Raw genomic sequence first — 26,117 nt, 5'->3', positions numbered from 1 at the left:
ATTTGGACAAATAAGAGGATGCCCTGAAACTGCTGAAATACATCAATCTACAGATCCAGGAAGCTCTAATATTTCAAAGCTGGATCAGCAACAGATGCCACATCCAGTTAAATTTGAAGCCAGGGAAAAGCCATTACTTCAAAGAAACAACACTTGTATTTACAGTTGACTTCTCAAGAAGAATAATAGAAGTCTGAGAAAAATAGGAATAGTAACAACACTGGACTATAAAAATAACTGCCAACCTAGAATTCTATACCAAGGAAAAATATCATTCAAGAATAAATAACATTATGCTTTTTTTTTTCAGAAAAAGAAAAAAAATCTGAGAGAATTCCTTAACAGCAATCCCACATGAAAGAAAATACCTAAAGGCAAGCAAGGGTATGCTGATAAATGATTGGCATTCCAGAGTAAGCAGGCACGGGCGTAGCTTTTTAAAATACAAATTTTACTGACATAAAGGATGTGTAGCACACTGTTTATAAATGAAGTATACCATATTCTGCATTTTAAATTCTGTATAGCCAACTGATCTCCCATGAGTTTTTACTGATACCTGCTTTCATTTTGTACACAAAGCCAACCTGGAGTTGTACTGACAAACTTAATAGTTCCCACATGAAGGCTGCTAAGTTAACAAATAAAAGTGAAGATGCCAGAACTTCATTCATTTGCCGATGACAAGTGAGCAATTTCACTACTGAATCAGGTCAGTTTCAAATACTAGAATATTAATTTTTTTGTGCTATTTAAAGTGTAATGGTTACTCACATGGCACTCTTAAAATTAATGTCATGATTAACATTTTCTCCATCTCATTCTTAAGTCTAGACCAATGGTTGGCAAGCATTTTCTTAAGGGTAAAGATAGTAAATATTTTAGATTTTGTGGGTCATATGGTCTCAGCCACAACTCCTCCATTCTGTTGCTGAAATGTGAAAGCCGCAGACAACCCACAACATATGGGCATGGCCACATTACAATAAACTTCATTTATTAAAAAAAAAAAAACAGATGGCCAGTGGGAGGCTGTAACTTACTGGCCCCTGGCTGAGACAAATAAATCAAACTTGAATTTGCATTTGCTGATTTCTGTAGTGTAAATGCACACAGTAGGGCTGACTTCAAAATATCACTGTGACAGCTGAGAAGAGATCCTAAGTAGTACACCATTAGAAAGACGACCAAGGGCATAAATAATAGCAAAATTAGTACAATAATTGGAAGGGATGAGTTTTGAGTGTTACCTATCTCAATGTATTTAACTGTAAATTTATGTAATTTTTAATGTGTGTGACAACCAGTTCACAAAATTCTTGTACATTAACGAATTGGCTCTCATGTGCCACTCTGAGCTGGTGTCAGTACATTATTGAAAAACTATTATCCAGGCAGAAGGGAAATTATCATGGAAAGGGGTTTAGCGATATAGAAAGGGTAAAAAGCAAAAATGTTAAAGTCTGCATGTAAATAAAAATGAATCCTGGCTGTATTACAATATTTCAAAGTCTGGTATATTGAGCTAAAGTTTACATAGAGTACAATTCACTCTTTTTAGGCATACAGTTCAATGAACACTGACAAGTATCTTTGTCTTTCAATGAATTTGTCCATTTCATCTAAGTCATCACATTTATTGGCATGAGACTATGTTTTCTTGTTATTCTTTTAATATATACAGGATCCACAGTGAGTTCCCTTTTCAGTACCAATATATTGGGTAATTTCTTTCTCTCTTATCAGTATGGTTAGAATTTTATTATTTTTAATACTCTCTTCATAAAGCAAACTTTTGCTGTCTTTTTTACTTCCTGTTTCTAACTTCATCACTTTCTGCTCTTTATTCTAGCTTTTCTTCTATTTGGTTTGGGTTTAAATTTTCTCTTCTCTTTGTAGTTTCTTATGATGAAAGCTAGATCAGGGGTTGGCAAACTGGCCACAGTGAGGATATTTTCAAAGGTCAGAACGCACTAATTCAGAACAATTGAAATTGAATCTGCTATGGTGGACTGACAAGTGATGGCAGTAAAAATGTATAGAGCAAAAAATGGCTTAGTTGGACAAATTAATAAAGCTTGTTAAAATATAACTCATTTAAATCCTATGATAACTCATTGTATTATCCGTCAACAGATTTTTTGCAGAAAACCTTTTAATCTATCCTAGACTGAGCTGTCATCAGTTTTGTGAACTTTTGTCAGAAGTGAAAACAGGATTATCTTGATTTACCCGCCACAGAATATTTCAATGGTTTAGCAGCAGTAGTAAAGTTTTATTGCAGTTTTTGAAGTTCAGGGCCAATACTGAAATTTTTCTGAGTCAAAGGACTACCTTTAACACTGTTATCAAACACTAAATAAAAAGCTTTAGGAGACTTGATAATGCTTAATGAATTCAAGGCAAAACAGTGCTTACATGCTTATACTGCAATAAAGTTACTTTGATGACAAGGAATGTTATTTGAATCATAAGAAATGTCAAGCTGCTTTATACACTTCCAAGATCTCCATTCTTACAGATTTGCAGTAGACATATTTTCTGAGCACAGACTACTCTTCAGTAGCTTTTGCTGGATCCCAAGGCAAGTACAAAGGAAATTTCCTTGTTTCAAAATTCTTTTAAAAGTACAACTGAGGAGCTCTCACTTAATCTTTAATTGGAAGTGATTAATTTGCAGTATAAAGACAAGCTAAAAGGAAAACATCAAGAGAAGAATCTAACAGAATTTTATAATGCCTCCCGAGTGATCAAAACACCACAAAGAAATTAAATGTCTGTGGGTTGATATCACAGAAGAAATTGATGAAATGAATTAAGAGGAAAGCGAGAGAGAAACTGAATGAAATCAGAAATAGGGTCTTGGGCAAGATGAGTAAAATTGATAAACATTCAGCCAGATTGATCACGAAACAAAGATGGAATGCTTTGCTTTTCCATTAAAATTGGGACCAAGATATGGATGTCTGCTCTCATCACTCCTATTTAACATTGTACAGGAGGTCCTAGTCAGTAAAATTAGTCAAATATATTGTTAAAAAAATTGTCTATGTTGTACTCCTGAAACTAATAATACTGTATATCAACTATGTTTTAATTAAAGAAAATGAACTATGGAAAATTAGGAAACCTGAAGTGTCCCATAATTTTAAAACTTTCTTACAAAGAAAATTTTCTTACAAAGAAAACTTTTAAAAAGATAAGCCAAGTTACTTTCAGCCATACATTCTGAGAAACATTTAAGGAAACAGTGATTTAAAAATGTGTAATTTATAATAGATCACATATATTTAAACATATATACCTAGTAATAAATCCAACAAAATGTGAGAGCTCTATACAGAAAAACTGTAAGTCATTATTAAGTAAAATTAACACTTTGATAAATGGAGCAATAGTGTGTCCAGATTTGATGACAAAAATTGTAAAGTTGTCAATTCACCTCAAACCAATCTAGAGAGTCATTCCAACCTCAATATACAAAGAAAAAGATGGTGGTGTTCCTTAAATTACTTTGGAATGTGACAAACTATTTCTAAAATGTATGTGCTGACAGAATACCTTGGCCAAGAATAGCCAAGACAGTTGTGAAAAGAACAAGCACTTTGTCTAATAGACAGTAAGATTTGTTACAAAGCTACAATAATCAAGGTAATGTTGTGTGGCAAAAGAATAAACAGACCAATACAATGAAGTAGAGAACTCAGACAGAGGCTAATTTAGTTTGTGACAAGGGGGCTGCTGAATAGATGTGTGGAAAGAATGGACTTTTTGATGAATGAGTAGATATTCACTTACACACTGTCTAGGACTTCCACTGTAAAAAGAAAACAAAAACTGCAGGTGTAAGTGTAAGAGCAAAAACTGCTGTGGTTTCTAGAAGAGCAACGAACGACAGCCTGCACACCAAGTTCACCAGCTAGCTAAGAATGGCTTCTCCATTTCTAAAGGTTGTTTCCTAAGAAAGCACAGACGAATATGTAACAGGTACCACATGGGGTCCACAAAGCCTAAAATATTTACTACCTAGCCCTTTACAGAACAAGCTTGCAAGCCTTTGTTCTAGAAAAAAATAGGAGATCTTCATCATCTTGTGGAAGAGAAGGCTTCATAAATGTAATATAAAATGCACTAATCATAAATGAAAAATTAACAAAATTTGACTACTTTAAAAGTAAAAACGTCTGTACAACACACCATTAAAAGAATGGAAAGCTAAGTCACAGAGTGGATGTTTTTAACATATATAGCCAAAGAACTTATATCCAGAAGATATAAAGAATCCCCATATAAATTAATAAGAAAAAGACAACCCAATAGGAAAATGGATGAGTCCTGTGTAAACACTCAAAAATAAAAAGCAAATACAAACAGCAAAGAACTACATAAAAATGTGTCCAACCATGTAGGCCATTACAGAATTACTGATTAAATCCATGAGATACCTGAGCAGAAAATAAGAATGACTAAAATTTAAAAGTTTATGGAACCAAATGTTGGTAAAGATATGGTATGACAGGAAATCTCAGCTGGAACTTAAATTGATTTAATCATACTGGGAAACTATGTGCCATTATCTACTAAACTTGTGCATGCCCACACCTTGTGATGAGTAACTCCACTGCTTGGTACATGCCCAAGAGAGAATGCATGCATATATGCACCCAGAAGTATCCTGGAATAATCACAGAGGTGTAGTTAATACAGCAATGGAAACAAACTGTGTATACATGCAATTACATGGATGAATTTCATGGATAATGTGATTTATTTCCTATACAGTTGACAAAAAAACATAAGCAAAATGAAACTATAGTGTTGAGGGCTGCATGCTTTGGTGAGGAAACAAGAAAGGAAAATCAGGAATTGAGTACTGCAAAACTCAGAATAGGAGTTTGCCTTTAGGAGAAGAAGGGGAGACAGTGGGGAAAGAGTATAAAGTAGGCTCCTGAGGACCTGCCCATGGCTTGTTGATCTGTATGATGGTTACGTGAAAACTCACTTTGTGTACTTCTTTCTATGTATATTTTATTTCACAACAAAAAAATACTTAAAGAATGGTTGTCACTTCAAAAGTCTGATTCCTGCCACAGGATAGACAGTACAGACAAAATTTTAAGTGTGCATACAACTTCAGTGTTTAGATACCTCTGGGCAATATTACAGTCAAAGCACATAGATATCACAGAGAAAATGGCAAAATGGTCCTTATTTCCAGACATGACTGTCTACTGGAAAAATGAGAGAATTAATTGATGTTAGAGAATTCAGCAAGATGTCCAAACACCTCAAAAGTCAACAGCTTTTCTATGTCGTGGATAACCAATCACAAGTCACAGGGACAAAAAGTACAGCATAGAAAATAAATGAAAAACCCAACTGGTAACTGAAAAAAAAGAGCTCAATCATTAGAAAACAAACCTCAGAAAATGTTAGGAGTTCTATGAACAAAAGTACAAAATTCTACAGAAGGCCATACTTGGAAATGCTGAATAAGAAATATAGTATGTCCCAGATAGGAACATGACACGTAGAAAATTTTCGAAATTAATACAAAACTCACTATGATCCCAAATTAACATATATAGTCAATGTAGTTTTGAATCATAGATAACTGGATTTTGAATCATAGATAACTGGATTTTGAATCATAGATAACTGGATTTTTAAGAAGTCGAAGTTGACAACGGACAATTTTCTAGAAAAATACACCCTTCCAAGACTGACCCAGCAAGAACCAGAAAATCTGAACAGACCAATAACCAGAAATGAAATCGAATTGGTAACCAGGAAACTACCTAAAAACAAAATTCCTGGTCCAGATGGCTTTACTGATGAATTTTATCAAACATTTAAAGACCTAATACCCATCCTTCTTAACGTATCCAAAAAGTAGAAGAGGAGGGAATGCTTCCAAACTCATTCTGTGAGGCCAGCATCACTCTAACACCAAAAACCAAAGATACTACAAAAAAAACTATGGGCCAATATCCCTGATGAACACAGACACAAAAATACTCAACAAAATATCAGCCAACCAAATTCAAAAGTACATTAAAAATATTATCCATCATGACCAAGTGGGATTTATTCCAGGGATCCAAGGATGGTACAATATTCATAAGTCAATCAATGTCACACATCATATCAACAAAAAGGACAAAAATCACACAATCATCTCCAAAGATACTGAAAAAACATGTGACAAAATTCAACATCCATTCATGGTAAAAACTCCTAACAAAATAGTTATAGAGGGTACGTACCTCAACATAATAAAGGCCATATATGACAAACCCACAGCCAACATGATACTTAATACTGAAAAACTATAGCTTTTCCTCTAAGATTGGAAAAAAGACAAGGATACCCACTCCCCCGACTTTTATTCAACATAGTACTGGGGGTTCTTGCCACAGCAATCAGACAACACAAAGAAAAGGCAGCCAGATTGGTAAGGAAGAAGTTAAACTGTCACTATTTACAGATGACATGCTATACACAGAAAACCCTAAAGACTTCACAAAAAACTATCAGAATAACCGAATTCAGCAAAATTGCAGGATACAAAATTAATACACAGAAATCTGTTGCATTCCTATATACTTACAAATTAGCACACAGAGAAATTAGGAAAACTCCATTTATAATTGCATCAAAAAGAATAAAATACCTAGGAATAAACTTAACCAAGGAGGTGAAAGACTTTTACTCTGAAAACTGTGAGACACTCATGAGCGAGATTAAAGAAGCCACCAATAAATGGAAATCTACCCCGTGCTCATGGATAGGAAGAATTAATATTGTCAAAATGCCCATCCTACCTAATGCAATTTACAGATTCAATGCAATCCCTACAAAATAGCAATAGCATTCTTCAATGAACTAGAAAGTATCATTCTAAAATTCATATGGAACCACAAAAGACCCTGAGTAGCAAAGCAATCCTGAGAAAGAAGACCAAAGCTGGAGGGATTATGTTCCCTGACTTCAAACTCTACTACAAAGCCACAGTAATCAAAAGAATTTGGTACTGGCACAAGAACACACCCATAGATCAATGGAACAGAATAGAGAGGCCAGATATACACTCACACATATATAGCCAATTAATATACGATAAAGGAGCCATGAATATACAATCCTCTTCAGCAACTGGTGTTGGCAAAACTGGACAGCTACAAATAAGAGAATGAGACTGGATTATTGTCTAACTCCATAAACAAAAGTGAACTCAAAATGGATCAAAGACTTGACTCTAAGTCACGAAACTATAAAACTCTAAGAAAACAGGCAAAAACCTCTTGAATTTAAATATGAGTGACTTTTTCCTGAAAACATTTCCTTGGGCAAAGGAAACAAAAATGAACAAGTGGGACTATATCAAACTAAAAGGCTTCTGTACAGCAAAGGACACCATCAGCAGAATAAAAAGGTGGCCTTCAGCAAGGGAGAATATATTCATAAATGACTCATCTGATAAGGGGTTAACATCCAAAATATATGAAGAACTCATATGCCTTAACACCCAAAAAACAAATAACCTGATCAAAAAATGGGCAGAGAACCTGAACAGACACTTCTCCAAATAAATACAAATGGTAAACAGGCACACAATTTAATCATCAGGGAAATATAAATTAAACCCACAATGAGATATCACCTCACACCAGTTAGGATGGCCACTATCCAAAAGATAAATAACAAATGCTGGCGAGAAGGTGGAGAAAGGGGAACCCTCCTCCACTGCTGGTGGAAATGTAAATTGCTGCAGCCATTGTGGAAAGCAATATGGAGGTTCCTCAAAAAACTAAAAGTAGAAATACCATTTGACCCAGGAATGCCACTTCTAGCAATTTACCTAAAGAAAACAAGACCACAGATTCAAAAAGACATACACAACCCTATGTATCACTGCACAATTATAATAGCCAAGATATGGAAACAACCTGAATGTCCATCAATAGATGAATGGATAAAGAAGATGTGGTGCATATACACAATGGAATATTACTCAGCCATAAGAAGAAAACAAATCCATACATTATGCCAGTGAAATAAGCCAGGCGGAGAAAGACAAACACGAAATGATTTCACTTATTTGTGGAGTATAACAACAAAGCAAAACCGAAGAAAATAGCAGTAGACTCAAACACGAAGAAGGGACTAGTGGTTACCAAGGTGGAGGGGTTTCGGAGGGTGGAGGAGAGGGGGAAGGGGACTAAGGGGCACAATAATTCAGAATCACAGTATAGGCTGGTCATGGGGACGGTAGTAAGCAAAGAGAATACAGTTAATGACTAAAATCTTACTGTGTTGACGAACAGTCACCGCACTGGAGGGGATGAGGACTTGATAATATGGGTGAATGCTGAACCTCTGTGTTGTGTATTTGAAACCATCATAAGATTGTATATCAATGATAATGTAATAAAGGAAAAGAGTGAAAGCTAACAAGTTATAAAAATCATATAAAAATAACTCCATAGGTAAGAATATTCACGATTTTTTCCGTTATGTTAAAATTCTTTCAAGTAAGTTCACTTATTCAAAAGTCGTAAGAAAAGAGAATTCCTGTATCTTCTTCACCCAGATTCATCTGTTTTTAATCATTTTTGCAGTTTCATTTCTCCCTTTCCTCCCTTCCCACGCATAGGCTATTACTCATTTTCGTCTGAACCACTGGAGAGTTGATTACATATGTCACACATCTTGCTCCTTAAGAAGAGTATTCTCTTATGTAACCACAGTAGTCATATTCAGGAAACTCAACACAGACACAATACTTTTATCCAATATGCTATCCCTACACCAGTTTTGCCAGTTGTCCCCGTTATGTCTTCACTCAGCACGACCTTCCTCTCGTATGGGGCCCCAGCCTGTATCGGACACGCCTGCAGTCTTCCTCAAACTGGAAGAGTCCCATGGCCTTTCTCTCTCCCCACATGAACGCACTTCATGAAGGTGTCATTTACGGATGAGGCTCACCCTTCCTGGTGCAGTCATGTGATTTTTGACAAATGCCTACAGCTCACCACCACCACCACAATCCAGGCACAGAGCAGTTCCATCTCCCCGAGAACTTTCTGTGGCCTCACAGCCAACTTCTCCCCCACAGATGCTGCCCCCGACAGCAGCCAGCCCGGGTTCCTGGGGACGGCACCTTTGCCAGGAAAGCCCTGTCCGTGTAATGACGCCACACGTAGCCTCCACATGCACTGGGCTTCTCTCACTTAGCACCACGCGCCTGAGGGTCATCCGTGGTGTCTGTGTCGGTCCTCGGTGCCTGCCTCATGCTGAGCTGAACTCCACTGCACCAACGTGCCAGTCCACTTATTCTCCTTCCCAGTTGAAGCAATGACCGTCCCGGCAGTTTCTGGAAGCTCTGTGCACGGCTGCCACAGATACTTGTGTGCATGTTTATACCTGCTTTCACTTCCCTGAGTAAACATTTAGAAGACTGAGGAGTCCTATGGTAAGTGTACGTTTAACTTGATTAAAAAACCCGCCAAGCTGTTTTCCAAGGGGGCTGTGATTCAGCCTTTTTTGCCGGCACCGTGTGCGGGGGTCCAGGCACTGTGTGTCCTTTGCAGCCCTTGCTAGTGTCAGCGCCGGATTCCGGTCACTCCGAGACGTATGCAGGGGGTCTCACTATGGCTTTTTCATTTGCCTCAGGGCAAAATAAACTGCTCAGCATGTGTTTATACGCCTATCTTCCACCAGTACGCACTCTTTGGTGAAGAGTGTGCTCACACGTTTCACCCATTTTAAAAGGAATGCGCGCTATCACTCTCGTTCCAGGCTGTGTACCTTCCTGCTCCTGTCCTGCAGGCGGCCACTTATCCAAGTACCATGCGATCCTTCTGGTGGAATGGCACGTCTGTGACTTATGATATGGTCACATGCCAATAACCCCATTTTAAGTTGAAATATCCTAAGTCAAAGTGCACTTAATACACCAAACCTACAGAATACCATACGTGGGCCTAGCCTACCTTACAGTATTCAGAACACTTAATGTAAGACCACAGATGGGCAAAGTCATCTGCCACAAAGCCTATTTTATAGTAAAGTGTTGAATATCTCATGTAACTTACTGAATACTGTACTGAAAGTGAAAAATGTTTGTGTGGGTGCAGAACGGCTGTCAGTGGGTTGGCTGCTGGCCCCCCTGGCCACACGGCTGATGGGGCTGCAGCTCGCTGACCTGCCCAGCATCACAAGAGGATGTCTGCATGTCACCAGCCAGGAAAAGATCCAGATTCAAAACCTCAAGTCTGACTTCTACTGAGTGTGCGTCACTCTCACACCACTGTAAAGTCAAACAATTGTTAAGTCCTACCATTATAGGTTGCTGACCATGTATTTAAAGAATAAGACTGGGAACTGGGTGTGGTTCTTATAACTGGGGTAACAGTGCCTCTAGGCCTTGGGTCAGAAGGGACACCATAGAAGTGATGAGTTTACACTGAGCTCCAATTCCAGTCCAGCTCAACAGACTTCGGCCCCACTGTATCCCTTCCACATCCTTGTCTCATTCTACACAGGAAGAACCTTGATTCCTCAAACACCAACACAGTCTTTTCCTCAATCATACATATGCATAATTTTATGCCATTACAAAAACCACTTAGGTTTCTCCCCTATAATTGAGCATGTATCAGAGTATGTTCAAAGTTATGTGTATTAACTCCTTTTCCCTGCCCTTCTACATGATTATAATTTTCATTTGCAATAGTTAACAGATTTCCTAATATCAAACTACCCTTGCATTCCTGGACATACTCAACTTTGCCAATGTACATTATGCTATTAATAAGGTGTTGGGATAGGTTCACCTGCATTTTATTTAGGATTTCTGCATCACTATCCCCAGATTGATAGAGTATACTATATTTGTTCTGGTTTGAATGTTATATATCTGGAAAATCCCCCTTCATTTTTTATACTCTGAAACAATTTACACAGCATTAGCACTACCTGCGCAAAATGTTTAATACAATTCCCCATGTGATCAGCTGGGCCTGGTACTGTTTTGGGAGCTAATTCCTTGAAAATGTTCTCTATTCCTTCCATGTAAATTGGTTTATTTAAGCTTTCTCTAAGATAATTTTCTCTCTCTCTCTGGGTTAATTTTAGCAAAACGAATTTTTTTCCAATTATACACTTCAAAAAGGTTTTCAAGTTTATTTGTAAAATTAGTCTCTTGTGCTTTTAAAAATTTCCTATCACTATGTATTTTCCCATTATTTTGTATATTTGTGTTTTATTCATTTTTTCTTGAATAGCTAATGATTTACCTATTTTGATTTTGTTTTCAAGGAGCCTGGAGTTTGATTTATTGATGTTTTTATTTTCCAGTTCATTTTTTCTGCTTTTATCTTTATTACTACCTTTCTTGTACTTAATTTTGCTTTCCTATTATTCCTAGTTTTCTGAGTTTAGAGTTTTTCTTCTTTCATTCTGGTGCCTAGTCTTGAGTCTTCTAATTGTTGCTGTTATCATTTTATACGAGTCCTGCAGTGTTAATTGATATTTGCACTTTTACCCAAGAGGTTATGTTAATTTCTAGTTTTATTGCACTGTGATTAGAGAATGCTTGTAACAATTCCTCTATGAAACTTTGGTGAGTTTTTGTAAAGATTCCATGTATGTTTGAGAAAAAGATGTATTTTCTACTTAGGGTATCTGTTTCAACTCATTCCCATTATTGGTCATGTTGTCTGGGTCTCCTACATCATTACTTGTGTCCACTTGAACTGTCTTCTCTGAGAACAGTGCGCTAGTATTTCTGTGTTTCTACTGATTTCCCTTACATGTGCTGTGGTTTCTGCTTTACAGTGGTTTCTGTGTTGTAAGCACTCTATCTTCACTACAAATGCGGCTCTCAGCATTTAAAAGTGCCTTATTTGTTGCTTAGAATGCCTTTTTGGGCTGATTCCTACTTGGCCTGGTTTCATTTGCCTGATTACTATTGTCCATCCCTTCCCATCTTTGAAGCTCTGTGTTTTAGGTGCATTGCTTAAATGTGGACAGAGTTGGGTTTTGCTTCACAAGCCAACTTGGAATCTCTCCATTTTCATAGGCAAGTTGAGCCCTATGGCATTTATTAATGTGGCCTCACCTCCGCCACCTCATGCTGTAACCGCTGTATCGGTACTGCAGCCACTTGCTTGGTCTCCTTTCCCGGGGAAGCGTATTTTTGTTTTATTGGTTCCCTTTGTCTCTTTCATGGGTCCTGGAGTTCAGGGGGGCTGACCTGCCCGGTTTGCTTGGGGCTCTCCTCTCCTTCACTCTGGACTCTTATGGCCCGGGAATTCCTTGGGACCCAGGCAAGTGGGGTTGGGCAGTCACTCCATCTTCCTTCCTGTTTTTTCAAAATATGAACATTAACAGGAGTTGAAAGAAGTGGACTCCTGCGCTCACGGATGACCTTGAGGGGCCCAAGACACCAGTGGAGGATGCGTCTGCAGATGCGCTGGGCGCGGCAGCACCGGACTGAGAGGTGGAGCCCGAAGACGTGGGGAACCGCTGCCCTCACGGTAAGGCTTTAACAGACGAGGAGCTGCTTCTACAGACGAGCAAGGAAAGCGGTTTCTCGGGATGGAAACTGCTCCTGGTGAAGATGCTGTGAGACCGTTGAAGTGATGATAAAGGATTCTGGATGTTCCACAAACTTTGGTGATAAAACAGTGGCAGGGTCTGAGGCGACTGACCCCACGTTTGGAAGTTCTACTGTGGGTGAAATATTGCCCAAGAGCATCACGTGATACAGAAATCATTTGTGAAAGGTGCGGTTAATCGGTGTGGCAAACTTCACTGTCGTCTTATTCTAAGAAATGGCCACACAGCCGCCCCACCCTCCAGTGCCACCTCCATGATCCGTCAGAACATCAATGTCAAGGCAGGACCCTCACCAGCAAAAAGATGACGACTCACGGAAAGTTCAGACGCCAGTTAGCACTTGTTAGGGCCAAGCCAGGACAGACAGAGAACCCCAGTCAGCCCTGTCTGAGCATCAGGGGTGTGCTATGTATTCCCCATTACCCCATTTAAAAAGGGAGCTTTAAGTAGGATTTTAGCTCAAGCTTGGACATTTTACTTTTGCTTTTGTTTTTACATCAGTCTAGTAACATTAGAGCACTTGTTCTATAATTTAATACTGGTCAAAAAAGGCTTTTCCTGGCAGCTACTAATGAAATATTTTAGGCCTAAACTGTTGTTCAAAATTTCATGCACTCCATCGCTAAATAAGTAACACTAGTAGCTACAGGTGGATGAGTCTCTGCCTCATGAACAAGTGGGATTGTTTATGCTCTCCGGAGAGTTTGGCCAAGAACCTAACTCCATAATGCTGCCAAAAGGGGCAAGATTTGTTCTATCTCCAAGCAAAAGTGTTTGGAAAATAAACCAGGCATGAAGATAGCTACATACAGGTATTTTTCTGAAACAAGAATGTGAAATCATGAAAGCTGAGGACTGTTATTGTTGCAACCACAAAACCCAAAACAAGTAAATAAAAATAACATCATGTGAAGCCTCTGCTGCAGATGGAGCTGAAATTTATACAGGGAATTCTGGCTACATACAAGATGCACAGGCGGCTCTCCAGTGCCACACTTCCAGTAGACTACAGGGGACCTTTCCAGCATCAGGGTCAGGCGCCAAAGCAGAGGGAGGGGAACCCAGGTGGGCTGAGAGACAGCACAGGGCAGGCCACACGGTATTTGTAAACAGAGGCTGGAAGGGGGCGAGCTGGTCAGGTTAATCAATTATGACACAGAAATGTGGAATTCATTTCATTTCAATCAACTAAATTTTCTCTCTTGAAAGATAATTTCTTCCAGGACATCTTAAATCACTGCAAAAACTCCAGTGGATATAGAGAGATCCCTGCTTTGAACGGAGGGCTAGGCTTCAACTCTCAAAGCACATTAGAATTTGGATATGTGAAAACCTCATTGATGTTAATGGGAATAACATGGACTTTCCAAGCAAGCGTTTTGAATGCAGGGGTTAAGAATCCTACTGAATTAGAATCAAATATGCCTGTAAGAAACATTGGGAAGCCAACACGGCACACACTGGGCTTGCTCCGAGGGTCACTTGTCATTCAGTGTTTGGGTGTTACACTCACCACATATTTTATGAGACAAACAGAGTAGCTAGTTTTTGAGTCTGTGTTTAGGTGACAACGCAAGGCAAAGCTGATGGCTGCTAGCTGGTAACAGACCCGGGTTCCTCTGATGGTGCAGGGCTCTCCTCCCGGGTCCCTGGGGCAGTCACCTGCAGAGCCCCCATCTGCTGCAGTGACGGCCAGAAGCCCAGGCGTCCATTCTGGTTCCTTGGTTGGGATTCTTAGAAACGGGTGGGGCACAACAACAAGAAGCAAAAACAGTGTCAGAGGACAGGGAGGTCACTTTTAGGTTTTGAAAGACCCCTGAGATTTGACGATCCTTAGGGGACAGGGGAGAGGAGAGGCAACCAATTTCAACACATTAAGTAAACATTTACAAGAATTCTCTGAGCCAAAGAAAATAGCACAGAGGCGGCAATTAGGGAAGGGCTGGCTGAGGTCATGCACCCCCGAGCCAGGGTCTCCTCATTCAGAGGGTGGGGACACCCCTATTCAAGTGGCAGTGCGAAGACTCCCACATGCAGGACAGAGGGCTGGGCTGTACGGGACCCATGTGGAGACTGGCCTTCTCGGCACCACCTTCCTACCCCCAGGCACATCAAAAGTCTTCTCCTAGAGGTGGTGAGGCCCCCGATCTTCCCTATTAAAGGCACCCCACCCCATCTCTGACCCTTGCTTCACCCCTCATTCATGTTTGATAGTTTCGACATTCACCAGCACCTGAGAACGTGGTAAATATAGTTTCCATCTTTAATCTGTCTTATCACGCCTACCCCCCACCTCCATCCCCAGCCAAGATTATAAGCACCTTCCAGGCAAGGCTTTTAATCCATTGTGTTTTGGGATCTCTGCATTCTTACAGCAGAGTCAATCTTCATCTGCTAAATTAGTTAAACCGAGCTGGTATACCTCTGGCATTTCACAAGTCACTTGCCAACATGTAACTTGCCACACATGTAATCCCTGGATTTGCAGTGGAATGTGCCAGGTGGGTAGGAAATCATGACACCCACAGTACTTAACCACCACCAAGGGAACCAACCAAGGGCCCAGGGCCAGTGGCCTGTGACAACTACAGGCAAGCGTACTGACTCCCCAAGATGAGTCATGCACCCCCAAATAAGCTGAGGCTTGCATTCTACAGGTTCCTTTACAGTCATTTAGAACTTGGCAGCTGGCGACAGATTCCCCTGACTTAATCCACAGCGTCTGTCCACCTCACAAGAGCTTTGCAGTTGAAGGCCCCTGTGGGGAAGCTGTGGTGTCACTACCGTTGGCTGTTTTCCCGAAGAAGTTCTTTTTGGGCTAGTTAGGGAGCCTTTTAGAGTGCCGCTTCTGTGGAACATTACAGCAACATTTCAAATTTGGTCTCAGCATTCTGGGAAAGTCCTTCCCCAGAGAGGGGACACTGACCACTTTTGCAGGCCCTAGAGGTGGGCCCGTCTTTGCTTGCCCTGGGAAGGCCTCCAGAGGAGCAGGTGACCGGGGGACCATTTTGTGCTCAGAGCAGTACCACCGTGTTCATTTCCTGGTAGACATTGGCACAGGACTGGTTCACAGGGGCCTGCGCGCACCATTGTGCACGGATGAAGGGGCAGGCTCGTCAACCAGCCAGGGCCCAGATGGCCCTTGTTAAGTGGATGCTGTGGGATTACGTAAGGTGGCTGCTATTGAAGCCAAAGAAAGCGCCAGTAGGAGCCCCAGGCACGAACCACCTTGAGCTCTCCTTGGTGTTCATCGGGGTTCCCCTGGGGCTAAGCCTTGGCCTCTGATGGGCGACTAGTGCAGGGCTGGTCTGGGAGAGCTGACACCCAGTGACCGCAAGTCCCTGTAAGGGCCACGGCTGCCATTGCTGCTGCTCAGCCGGGTTGTCTGGGACTACTGGCTTTTCTAATAGAAATGCTCCCTCTCACCTGCACTTTCAATGCAAAATCAATGCATCCTTATCAGTAGAACACCTTTCCCTCCAGAAATACACATGCTCCTGTGTTTACACGTGCTTTTGCAAGATGCAGTGAGCAGAAGCATCAAGAAAGTGCCAGAGTCGGCCCCAGGCAGAACTCCCTCTTGCCTGTGTGAGGACGACTTGTTCCAAATATATATACCCCCCTTCCTGTGTCCATTGTGAGATGATTTACATTTATATTCTTCTCCTTTTCGAAGGATTACAAAATGTTTTATACACCCATCCCGTGCATGTTTATGCCACTCATGTCGTCCAGACAAGTCACATCCAACAAGCACCAGAAATGATGGAAAGCCGTCAGCAGGGAGGCCAGAAGGAAACGGCACAGACCAGACATTCATACTGAGGCAATCTCCACCTGGCCTTCCCACTTGCTGGAGGCCCAGCTTCTCCAGAACTGAAATAACTGGAGTCTTGGGAAATGCCAATCAGACCTTGCATAATTTAAAAAACTTATAGTTTGTGAAAGAAACATAGCTCTACCTTTCATGCCAACCAACTGTTGGGAAACCAAGTCTGAAGGCAGATAAAGGCTGACATCCGGAACCACCTCCCTGCCATGGGGAAACCACTCCCCCTGGGCCCTGACTGGACCGGGCCACAGTTGTGCACTGCTCCAGTGACGTCAGAGCTGACAGCTGAGCGTCTTCACACTCACGCTTCACTGGGCAGACCTCGAGGCCGCCGCTGCAGGCATGTCAGCACGAGGCCCTGGCCTGACGCCTGGAGGAGCCCCACAGGGCCGGCTCCATTCACGGACAGCGGGGAGTACAGTCAGCGGCCACCCCCATGAGCTGCACGCTCCCTCCTGCTGCTCGGGGGACACCTCGGGAGGAAGGGATTTTCCTGGACCATCATAAACGACTGCCCCTGGTTCTTGGTGGGAAATTTAACTTCAGAGGTGGAAGAAGAGTTGGTTTGTTGAACATTTTTAGAAGCAAGTGGCTTGTCTGGCTACCACATTCCAAATGCTCACCCAGCCCTTCTCCCTCAGGGATGGCCTGTGGAGACGAGGGGCCTCAGGAAGCAGCACAGCAGCCTCCCCCATCCCCACATCACTCCTGCGGTGCCTTCTGCACCATCACGCGGCACCCGCCCTTCCAGGGTGCTTACCACCACTCGGGCCTTCAGCCAGCCAGATTAATCCCACCTTCCACCTTGCTGAGCCTGACGGTCAAAGCAACTCAGGATCCATGTCATTGATGTTAAGTAATTTTCATGGCTTTGTGGTTAGCAGCAAATGAATGTACTAAGGAACAGAAGATAAAAACTGAGAGGAGAGGGAGGTGCTCAAGATGGCGGCGTGAGTAGGGCAGCGGAAATCTCCTCCCAAAACCGTATATATTTTGAAAATACAGTAAATACAACTATTCCTAAAAGAGAGACCAGAAGATACAGTACAACGGCCAGGCTACATCTGCATCTGCAAGAACTCAGCATCTCACTAAAAGGGTAAGATACAAAGCTGTAACCCGGCAGGCTGTGAGCACTACCCCCACCCCACCTTACTGGCAGGAGGAAAAGAATCAGAGTGGGGAGGGAGTGGAAGCACAGGACTGCTAAGTAACCAGCCCTAGTAATTCTCACTGGGAGCACAGACACACATTGCATGGTGTGCTGGATATTAGAGAAACAAAAGTAAAATCCAAGACAGAGACTGCAAGCAGATCCCCATGGCCAGCTCCCCAGGGACAAGAGAAAAGCAGGCACTTTTTAAAAGTCTTAGAGGAATAAGGGCTCAAAAGCTGGACAAAATCATTTCAGCACACACAGCCCAGCAGGCTTGGAATCTTGAGGAACTTCAGGCGACCTAATCCCCTGGAGGGTAACAGCCCCGAAGCCCCTCACGGTGATAAGCAGCCTGCCATTCGTTCCCCCAGGCCAGCGCTGTGAGCAAACTGGCTGACTCCCACAGTGACAGAGCAGCCGGAGAACGGCCCTGCCCACAGCAACCACACAGAGTCTCCTCCCAGAGCACAGCTAACCAGGACAGACCCAGAGGCTGCTGCCGGCACTTGGCTGCCCAGCACAGACTGAGGAAGCTTGAGCAATGTCCGGAAGGCATGAGGCGCTGTTCTTTCAGGAGAACACAACTTGCAGATCTGCGACTCACCACAGGGTCCTGGGCCATCCTGAGGGCCGCCCCACCCACGGGAGCTCAGGGAATTAACCCAGAGACTGCTCCCAGTGTGCGGGTAATCAGCACAGGCAGTGCAGAAGGGCAAGGCAACCACCAAGAAGGAAGGGACTTTGTTCTCACAGCTGACACACATGCCACTTGCTGGTGATCACTTCTATCGCCATGAAAAGGCAGAAGAACCTGGTCCAGTCCGAAATCACTCAAACACCACCAAAGAGAGGGCCTGGTGAGACAGATAAAACCAATCTTCCTGAAAAAGAATTCAAAATAAAAGTCGTAACCATGCTGATGGACCTGCAGAGAAATATGCAAGAGCTGAGGGATGAAGTTGGGAGGGAAATAACAGAAATCAAACAACCAATGGAAGGACTTAAGAGCAGACTGGATGAGATGCAAGAGACTGTTAATGGAATAGAAATCAGAGAACAGGGATACAGAGAAGCTGAGGCAGAGAGAGATAAAAGGATCTCTAGGAATGAATATTAAGAGAACTCCGTGACTAATCCAAACAGAACAATATTCACATAATAGGGGTACCAGAAGAAGGAGAGAAAAAGGGATAAAAAGTGTCTTTGAAGAAATAATTGCTGAAAACTTCCCCAAACTGGGGAAGGAAATTGTCTTTCCGACCATGGAAGCCCACAGATCTCCCAAGGAGGATGCAAGGAGGACAATACCAAGACATATATTAAAATGGCAAAGATCAAAGACAAGGACAGGATATTAAAAGCAGCCAGAGAGAGAAAAAAGATCACCTACAAAGGAAAACCCATCAGGCTATCATCAGACTTCTCAACAGAAACCTTACAGGCCATAAGAGGATGGCATGATAGATTTAATGCAATGAAACAGAAGGGCCTTGAAACAATAATAGTATATCCAGCACGATTATCATTTAAATTTGAAGGATGGATTAAACAATTCCCACATAAGCAAAAGTTGAGGGAATTTGCCTCCCACAAACCACCTCTACGGGTATTTTAAAGGGACTGCTCTAGATGGAAGTACTCCTAAGGCTAAATAGAGGTCACCAGAGAAAATAAAACCAAAGCAAAGAAAGCAGACCAAGCAAATACTAAAAGCAAAAAATAAAATCAGCTATACACAAAAGCAGTCAAGGGAAACACAAAAGAGTACAGAATAAAACACCTAACATATAAAGAGTGGAGGAGGAATAAAAAGAAGGGAGAGAAATGAGGAATCACCAGACTGTGTTTCTAATAGCTTAATAGGAGAGTTAAAGTTAGATGGTTAGATAGTAAAGAAGCTATCCTTGAACCTTTGGTAACCATGAATCCAAAGCCTGCAATGGTAATAAGTACATATCTATCAATAATCACCCTAAATGTAAATGGACTGAATACACCAATCAAACTAGAACAGATGGACCTAACAGACATCTACAGAACTCTACACCCAAAAGCAACAGAATACACATTCAAGTGTACATGGAACATTTTCCAGAAGAGACCACATTACAGGCCACAAAAAGAGCCTCAGCAAATTCAAAAAGATTGGAATTCTACCAACCAACATCTCAGATCACAAAGGTATAAAACCAGAAATAAATTGTACAAAGAAAACAAAAAGGCTCACAAACACATGGAAGCTTAACAACATGCTCCTAAATAATCAATGGATCAATGACCAAATTAAAACAGAGATCAAGCAATATATGGAGACAAATGACAACAACAGCACAATGCCCCAACTTCTGTGGGACGCAGCAAAGGCAGTTCTAAGAGGAAAGTATATAGCAATCCAGGCCTATTTAAGGAAGGAAGCACAATCCCAAATGAACAAAGTCACAATTATTGAAACTGGAAAAAGAACAAGTGAGGCCCGAAGTCAGCAGAAAGAGGGACATAATAAAGATCAGAGAAGAAATAAATAAAATTGAGAAGAATAAAATAGAAAAAAAAAATCAATGAAACCAAGAGCTGGTTCTTTGAGAAAATAAAATAGATAAACCCCAAGCCAGACTTATTAAGAGAAAAAGAGAATCTACACACATAAACAGAATCAGAAATGAGAAAGGAAAAATCATGACAGACACCACAGAAATACAAAGAATTATTAGAGAATCCTATGAAAATCTACATGCTAACAAGCTGGATAACCTAGAAGAAAAGGACAATTTTCTAGAAAAATACAACCTTCCCAGACTGACCAAGGAAGAAACAGAAAATCTGAACAGACCAATTACCAGCAACGAAATTGAATCAGTAATTAAAAAACTACCCAAGAACAAAATCCCTGGGCCAGATGGATTTACCACTGAATTTTATAAGACATATAGAGAAGACATAATAACCCATTCTCCTTAAAGTTTTCCAAAAAATTGAAGAGGAGAGAATACTTCCAAACTTATTCTATGAAGCCAACATCACTCTAATGCCAAAACCAGGCAAAGACCCCACAAAAAAAGAAAACTACACACTAATATCCCTAATGAACATAGAGGCAAAAATACTCAACAAAATATTAGCTAACCAAATCCAAAAATAAATCAAGAGGATCATACACCATCATCAAGTGGGTTCATTTCAGGGATGCAAGGATGGTACAACATTCAAAAATCCATCCACATCAACAAAAAGGACAAAAACCACATGATCATCTCCATAGATGCTGAAGAAGCATTCGACAAAAATTCAACATCCATTCATGATAAAAACTCTCAACAAAATGGGTAGAGAGAGCAAGTACCTCAACATAATAAAGGCCATATATGACAAACCCACAGCCAACATCATACTTAACAGAGAGAAGCTGAAAGCTTTTCCCCTAAGATTGGGAACAAGACAGGGATGCCCAGTCTCCCCACTTTTATTCAACATAGTACTGGAGGTCCTCGCCATGGCAATCAGACAAAACAAATAAATAAAAGACATCCAGATTGGTAAGGAAGAAGTCAAACTGTCACTATTTGCAGATGACATGATATTGTACATAAAAAACCCTAAAGAATCCACTCCAAAACTACTAGATCTAATATCTGAATTCAGCAAAGTTGCAGGATACAAAGTTAATACATAGAAATCTGCTGCTTTCCTATACACTAATGATGAGCTAGCAGAAAGAGAAATCAGGAAGAAAATTCCATTCACAATTGCATAAAAAGAATAAAATACCTAGGAATAAACCTAACCAAGGAAGTGAAAGACCTATACCCTGAAAAGTACAAGATACTCTTAAGAGAAATTAAAGAGGACACTAACAAATGGAAATTCACTCCATGCTCTTGGCTAGGAAGAATTAGTATTATCAAAATGGCCATCCTGCCTAAAGCAATCCACAGATTCAATGCAATTCTTATCAAAATACCAACAGCATTCTTCAATGAACTGGAACAAATAGTTCTAAAATTCATATGCAACCACAAAAGACCCTGAATAGTCAAAGCAATCCTGAGAAGGAAGAATTAAGCGGGTGGGATTTCACTTCCGAACTTCAATCTCTACTACAAAGCCACAGTAATCAAGACAATTTGGTACTGGCACAAGAACAGACCCACAGACCAGTAGAACAGAATAGAGAGTCCAGATATAAACCCAAGCATATGTGGTCAATTGATATATGATAAAGGAGCCAACAATAGGGAAATGACAGCCTCTTCAACATCTGGTGCTGGCAAAACTGGACAGCTACATGTAAGAGAATGAACCTGGATCACTGTCTAACCCCATACACAAAAGTACCCTCAAAATGGATTAAAGACCTGAATGTAAGTCATGAAACCATAAAACTCTTAGAAAAAAAACAGGCAAAAATCTCTTGGATATAAACATGAGCAACTTCTTCATGAACATATCTCCCCAGGCAAGGGAAACAAAAGCAAAAACGAACAAGTGTGACTATATCAAGCTGAAAAGCTTCTGTACAGCAAAGGACACCATCAATAGAACAAAAAGGTACCCTACAGTATGGGAGAACATATTCATAAATGACAGATCCGATAAAGGATTGACATTCAAAGTATATAAAGAGCTCGTGTACCTCAACAAACAAAAAGCAAATAATCCAATTAAAAAATGGGCAGAGGAGCTGAACACTTTTCCAAAGAAGAAATTCAGATGGCCAACAGGCACATGAAAAGATGCTCCATATCGCTAATCACCAGAGAAATGCAAATTAAAACCACAATGAGATATCATCTCATACCAGTCAGGATGGCCACCATCCAAAAGACAAACAACAACAAATGCTGGTGAGGATGTGGAGAAAGGGGAACCCTCCTACACTGCTGGTGGGAATATAAATTAGTTCAACTGTTGTGGAAAGCAGTATGGAGGTTCATCAAAAAACTAAAAATAGAAAATTTTAAGAATTCCAGTCCTAGGAATTTACACTAAGAATGCCGCAGCCCAGTTTGCAAAAAACATATGCACCCCTATGTTTATTGCAGCACTGTTTACAATAGCCAAGAAATGGAAGCAACTTAAGTGTCCATCAGTAGATGAATGGATAAAGAAGATGGGGTACATATACACAATGGACTACTACTCAGCCATAAGAAGAAAAATCCTACCATTTGCAACAACATGTTACCAAAGTGAACTAACCAAAGGGGACTAACAGTTACCAAAGGGAAAGGGACTGGGGAGGATGGTGGGAAGGGAGGGATAAGATGGAAAAAGGGGCATTATGATCAGCACACATAATGTAGGGGCGGGGGGCCACGGGGAGGGCGGTACAACACAGAGGAGACAAGTAGTGGCTCCACAGCATCTTATGATGGACAGTGACTGTAAAGGGGTGTGTGGGGGGGACTTGATAATGGGGGGAGTCCAGTAAACATAATGTTGCTCATGTAATTGTACATTAATGATACCAAATTAAAAAAAAAATTGAGCACCATCTCTTCTAACCCAACAGGCTCCAGGATGTGGCAAGTGTGTGGAGGGCAGTCTTTCCTGTCTGCAGCCCTGCCCAGGGCCCCGTCTGGGACCCCGCCAGCCGCCCGCTCTGCCTCCCCCCTTTCCATCCCCCTCATCCTGCCTCCTACCTGGACCCCTGAGTGTCCCCTTCTCAGATAAGGACACCGAGTACCCAACTGCCTGGGGGCTGGCCTGTCATCTCCACCCCCTCAGCACCTGAGACCCAGGGCATGGAGCCAGCTCTGGCCTGGGCGTCCCTGCCGGTGTGCGACTCGTGCTCTGTGCCAGCTTGGCGTGCGTGGCTGCCCTTCCATGAAGGGGGTTCCGAGTAGCCGATCCCTGAGGGCCCAGGGTCGCTGCTCCCCCCTCCACGTCTCCGTGCCCCTGGCTCTCCCTTGCACCTGCAGACTGGACCTCTTTGCGGCTCATCCCAAAGCCCAGACTGTGACGCAGAAACAGAAGGCTGTCCTGCCGCTCCGCGCTCAGTCCGTCTCCCTGGGGCTTGTTTCAGGCCCTTCTTGCTGTATTGCTCAATCTTACAAACGGCCTCCAAGCCTTTGTGGGGTGGGCCGCCCCACAGCTGATCAGAGCTGAGGCCGTCCACCAAGGGGTGAGATCAGAGGCCCCAGGGGGTGAGCAGGCTTTCTGGCCCCTATGTCTCCCGGGTGGGAGGTTCCTCAGGGCAAGAGGCTCGCCCAGCCTCCAGTCCACTCCCATGAGCGCCTTCAGGTCGTCTGAGCATGCTGTGTGCACGACTGAGATGGTTACCAGCAAGGCTGTAGCACCTCTAAGTCAAGAGGCGGTGCTGGAGTCCTGAGAAGACTGCGAAGTAGAAATATTTGATTTTTAAATACAAAAGGACAGAGACTTAGGGTGCTAACTGAAGGCATCCTGGCTTAACTTTCAAATTCAGATTTTAAAATTAACTGCAAAGAGCAGACCTGATGGCAGGCGGAGCCTATTGTGACTGACCCACAGGGAAGCTGGCAGGAGCAGATTCTCCAAGCTGAGGGGCCTGGACAATGGCGACGGAGGCCTACTTCAACCTGGACGTTCATGTCTTTCCTTACGGCTGACGTCATGACCAAACAATCTGTGACAAGGCCCAGTGGAGCCTGGTGTCACTCTGGATACCACCTGCTTCTCAGAGGAAGGCAGATCTCCAGCACTGTGCTCTGAATGTGTAACCCCCAAAATTTGTTATGTTGAAATTTTAACCCTTGTGGTGATGGTGTTAGGAGGTGGGGCATTCGGGAGGTGCTGGGTCATAGGGTGGAGCCTCCATGACAGGGAATTAGTGTCCTTTTAAAAGACCCTGGAGAGCACCCGATCCTTCTGCCATGTGAGGACAGAGAAGATGGCCTGCTAGGGGGCAGCCCTCACCCCATGCCCAACTTGCTGGTCCCCTGGCCTCGGACTCCCAGCCTCCAGAGCTGTGTTAAACATGTCCTTGTTTAGAAGCCCCTGAGCCTGGGGCATTTTGTTAGGGCAGCCCATTTCCCGAGGCTCGCGGCCTGGGGCCACGCAGGGCATGGGTTGGCTGTGCAGGGTAACCAGATGCAGAGCCCACAGCACCCTCTGCCCTCCAGGCCTGTGTGCTGGGCAGGACTCTGGGGTGGATGGGGCACAGAGGTGGCCTGCGGGCTCTCCCACACCACCCTATCCCCTCCCACCACAGCAGGAACCCTGGGCAGTGGCAGGGGACAGGGACCAAGACCGGGACCAGGCCGTTCACTGTGGGCTGAGAAGCACCGCACCCCCTCCCTGGCCACACAGCTTGTTGGCTCGGCGGGTGCACACGCCCCTCAGGAGGTGGGCTCCCTCCTTCCAGGGAGACAGGCTGAGGCCCCCGGGGGGCCGTGCACAGGCAGGCAGCTCCCTGGCTGTCAGCCGCCTTCCTGTCCGCTCTGCTGGAAGCCTGCTGTCATCTCTCCCGGGCCTGGGCCGGAGCCCTTGGCCTCGGCCTCACCAAGCTTGACATTGCCATGGCACCCAAAGAAGGCAGAGGGGAGGCTCAGCCAGGTGCATTCTGCCCTCCGCTCTCTTATCCTACTGCCCCTGCCACTCAATCAAGTCTCAGCTCACTGTCCCCATAAACTTTCTCTCATTGTTGAACACTTAGATGAGGAAAACGATGCTGGTCAACACTGAATGTCACTGGCCATCGGCTGCTCAGTCTCAAGGTCCCCCACAGAACACGTGAGGGATTTCAGGTTACATTAATGGAACTCCAGTCCATTCTTGGGTTAGTGCAGCCCAGAAACTTGATTAAGAAATCCCTCTTCTGAGTAGCACATACCATTCAAATGTGGGATTAACACTGAGCACAGCAGCTTTTTCCTTTTGACTGGTGATTTTGTCTTTAATCAAGCTGTATTCTAAATGAAAAACATCTGGGAAAACAGAATCAGAGCTCGAGATGAAAGTTTCCTCGAATTTAAATGACCTATATGAATTCTGTATGTAATGATTTTTCTCCTCATTGATTGTAATTATCATCATATAACTCCTGGTGTTTTCACATTGGGGCGTGACATCACTCACTCTGCAGAGAACTAGGTAGACAAATACACCAGGCTAAATGTAGCGGATGGGATGTAAATGGCATAAAAAGGGGCAATTTGTTCACTACAGAAAAACCATATAATACTTTACACATTTTACTTTGCCACTGAACATTTCTATAAAATGCTTCTTTTTTTAAAAAAAGAAACAGGTTTTCTACAGTCAAATGACCTTTAAAAAAATTCACTCACACTAGTTCTTTAACTTATTGGTCAGCTGGGAGTACCACGTTACTAATTAATGCAGAGAACACACTGAGACCCCGTGCGGTAGGTGTTGGAGAAATGAGCACATGAGCGAAGGCCCAGCCATGATGGGACGTCGGCTCTCAGGGGACAGCACACTTGACATGGCTTCAAGAGCCGCCTGCACAGACGCCCCGCCACGCAAACTCTGAGAACAAAGCTATCGAGGCAGTGCAGAGAAAAC

General features: G+C 42.6%; 1 protein-coding gene across 3 annotated transcripts in view; it reads right to left on the bottom strand.

The window, feature by feature from the left end:
• The window catches only part of MGMT (O-6-methylguanine-DNA methyltransferase), a 266,672-nt gene that overhangs the window by 75,852 nt on the left and 164,703 nt on the right, over positions 1–26,117 (bottom strand). The window contains exon 1 of one of the 3 annotated variants that reach the window (XM_057506485.1): positions 14,138–14,157. The exons of the other annotated variants lie outside the window; for them this stretch is intronic. Within the exon in view, the coding sequence (XP_057362468.1) occupies positions 14,138–14,142 (5 nt within the window). The 5' untranslated portion in view covers positions 14,143–14,157. Of the gene's footprint in view, positions 1–14,137; positions 14,158–26,117 lie in introns of those variants that run through there. 3 annotated transcript variants of the gene reach the window in all.

The sequence above is a fragment of the Manis pentadactyla genome, chromosome 8 (genome assembly GCF_030020395.1).
Source record: "Manis pentadactyla isolate mManPen7 chromosome 8, mManPen7.hap1, whole genome shotgun sequence".
Classification (NCBI taxonomy): Eukaryota; Metazoa; Chordata; class Mammalia; order Pholidota; family Manidae; genus Manis; species Manis pentadactyla.
The sequence above is the reverse complement of the archived record's forward strand: the minus strand, read 5'-3'. Positions and strand labels throughout refer to the sequence as shown.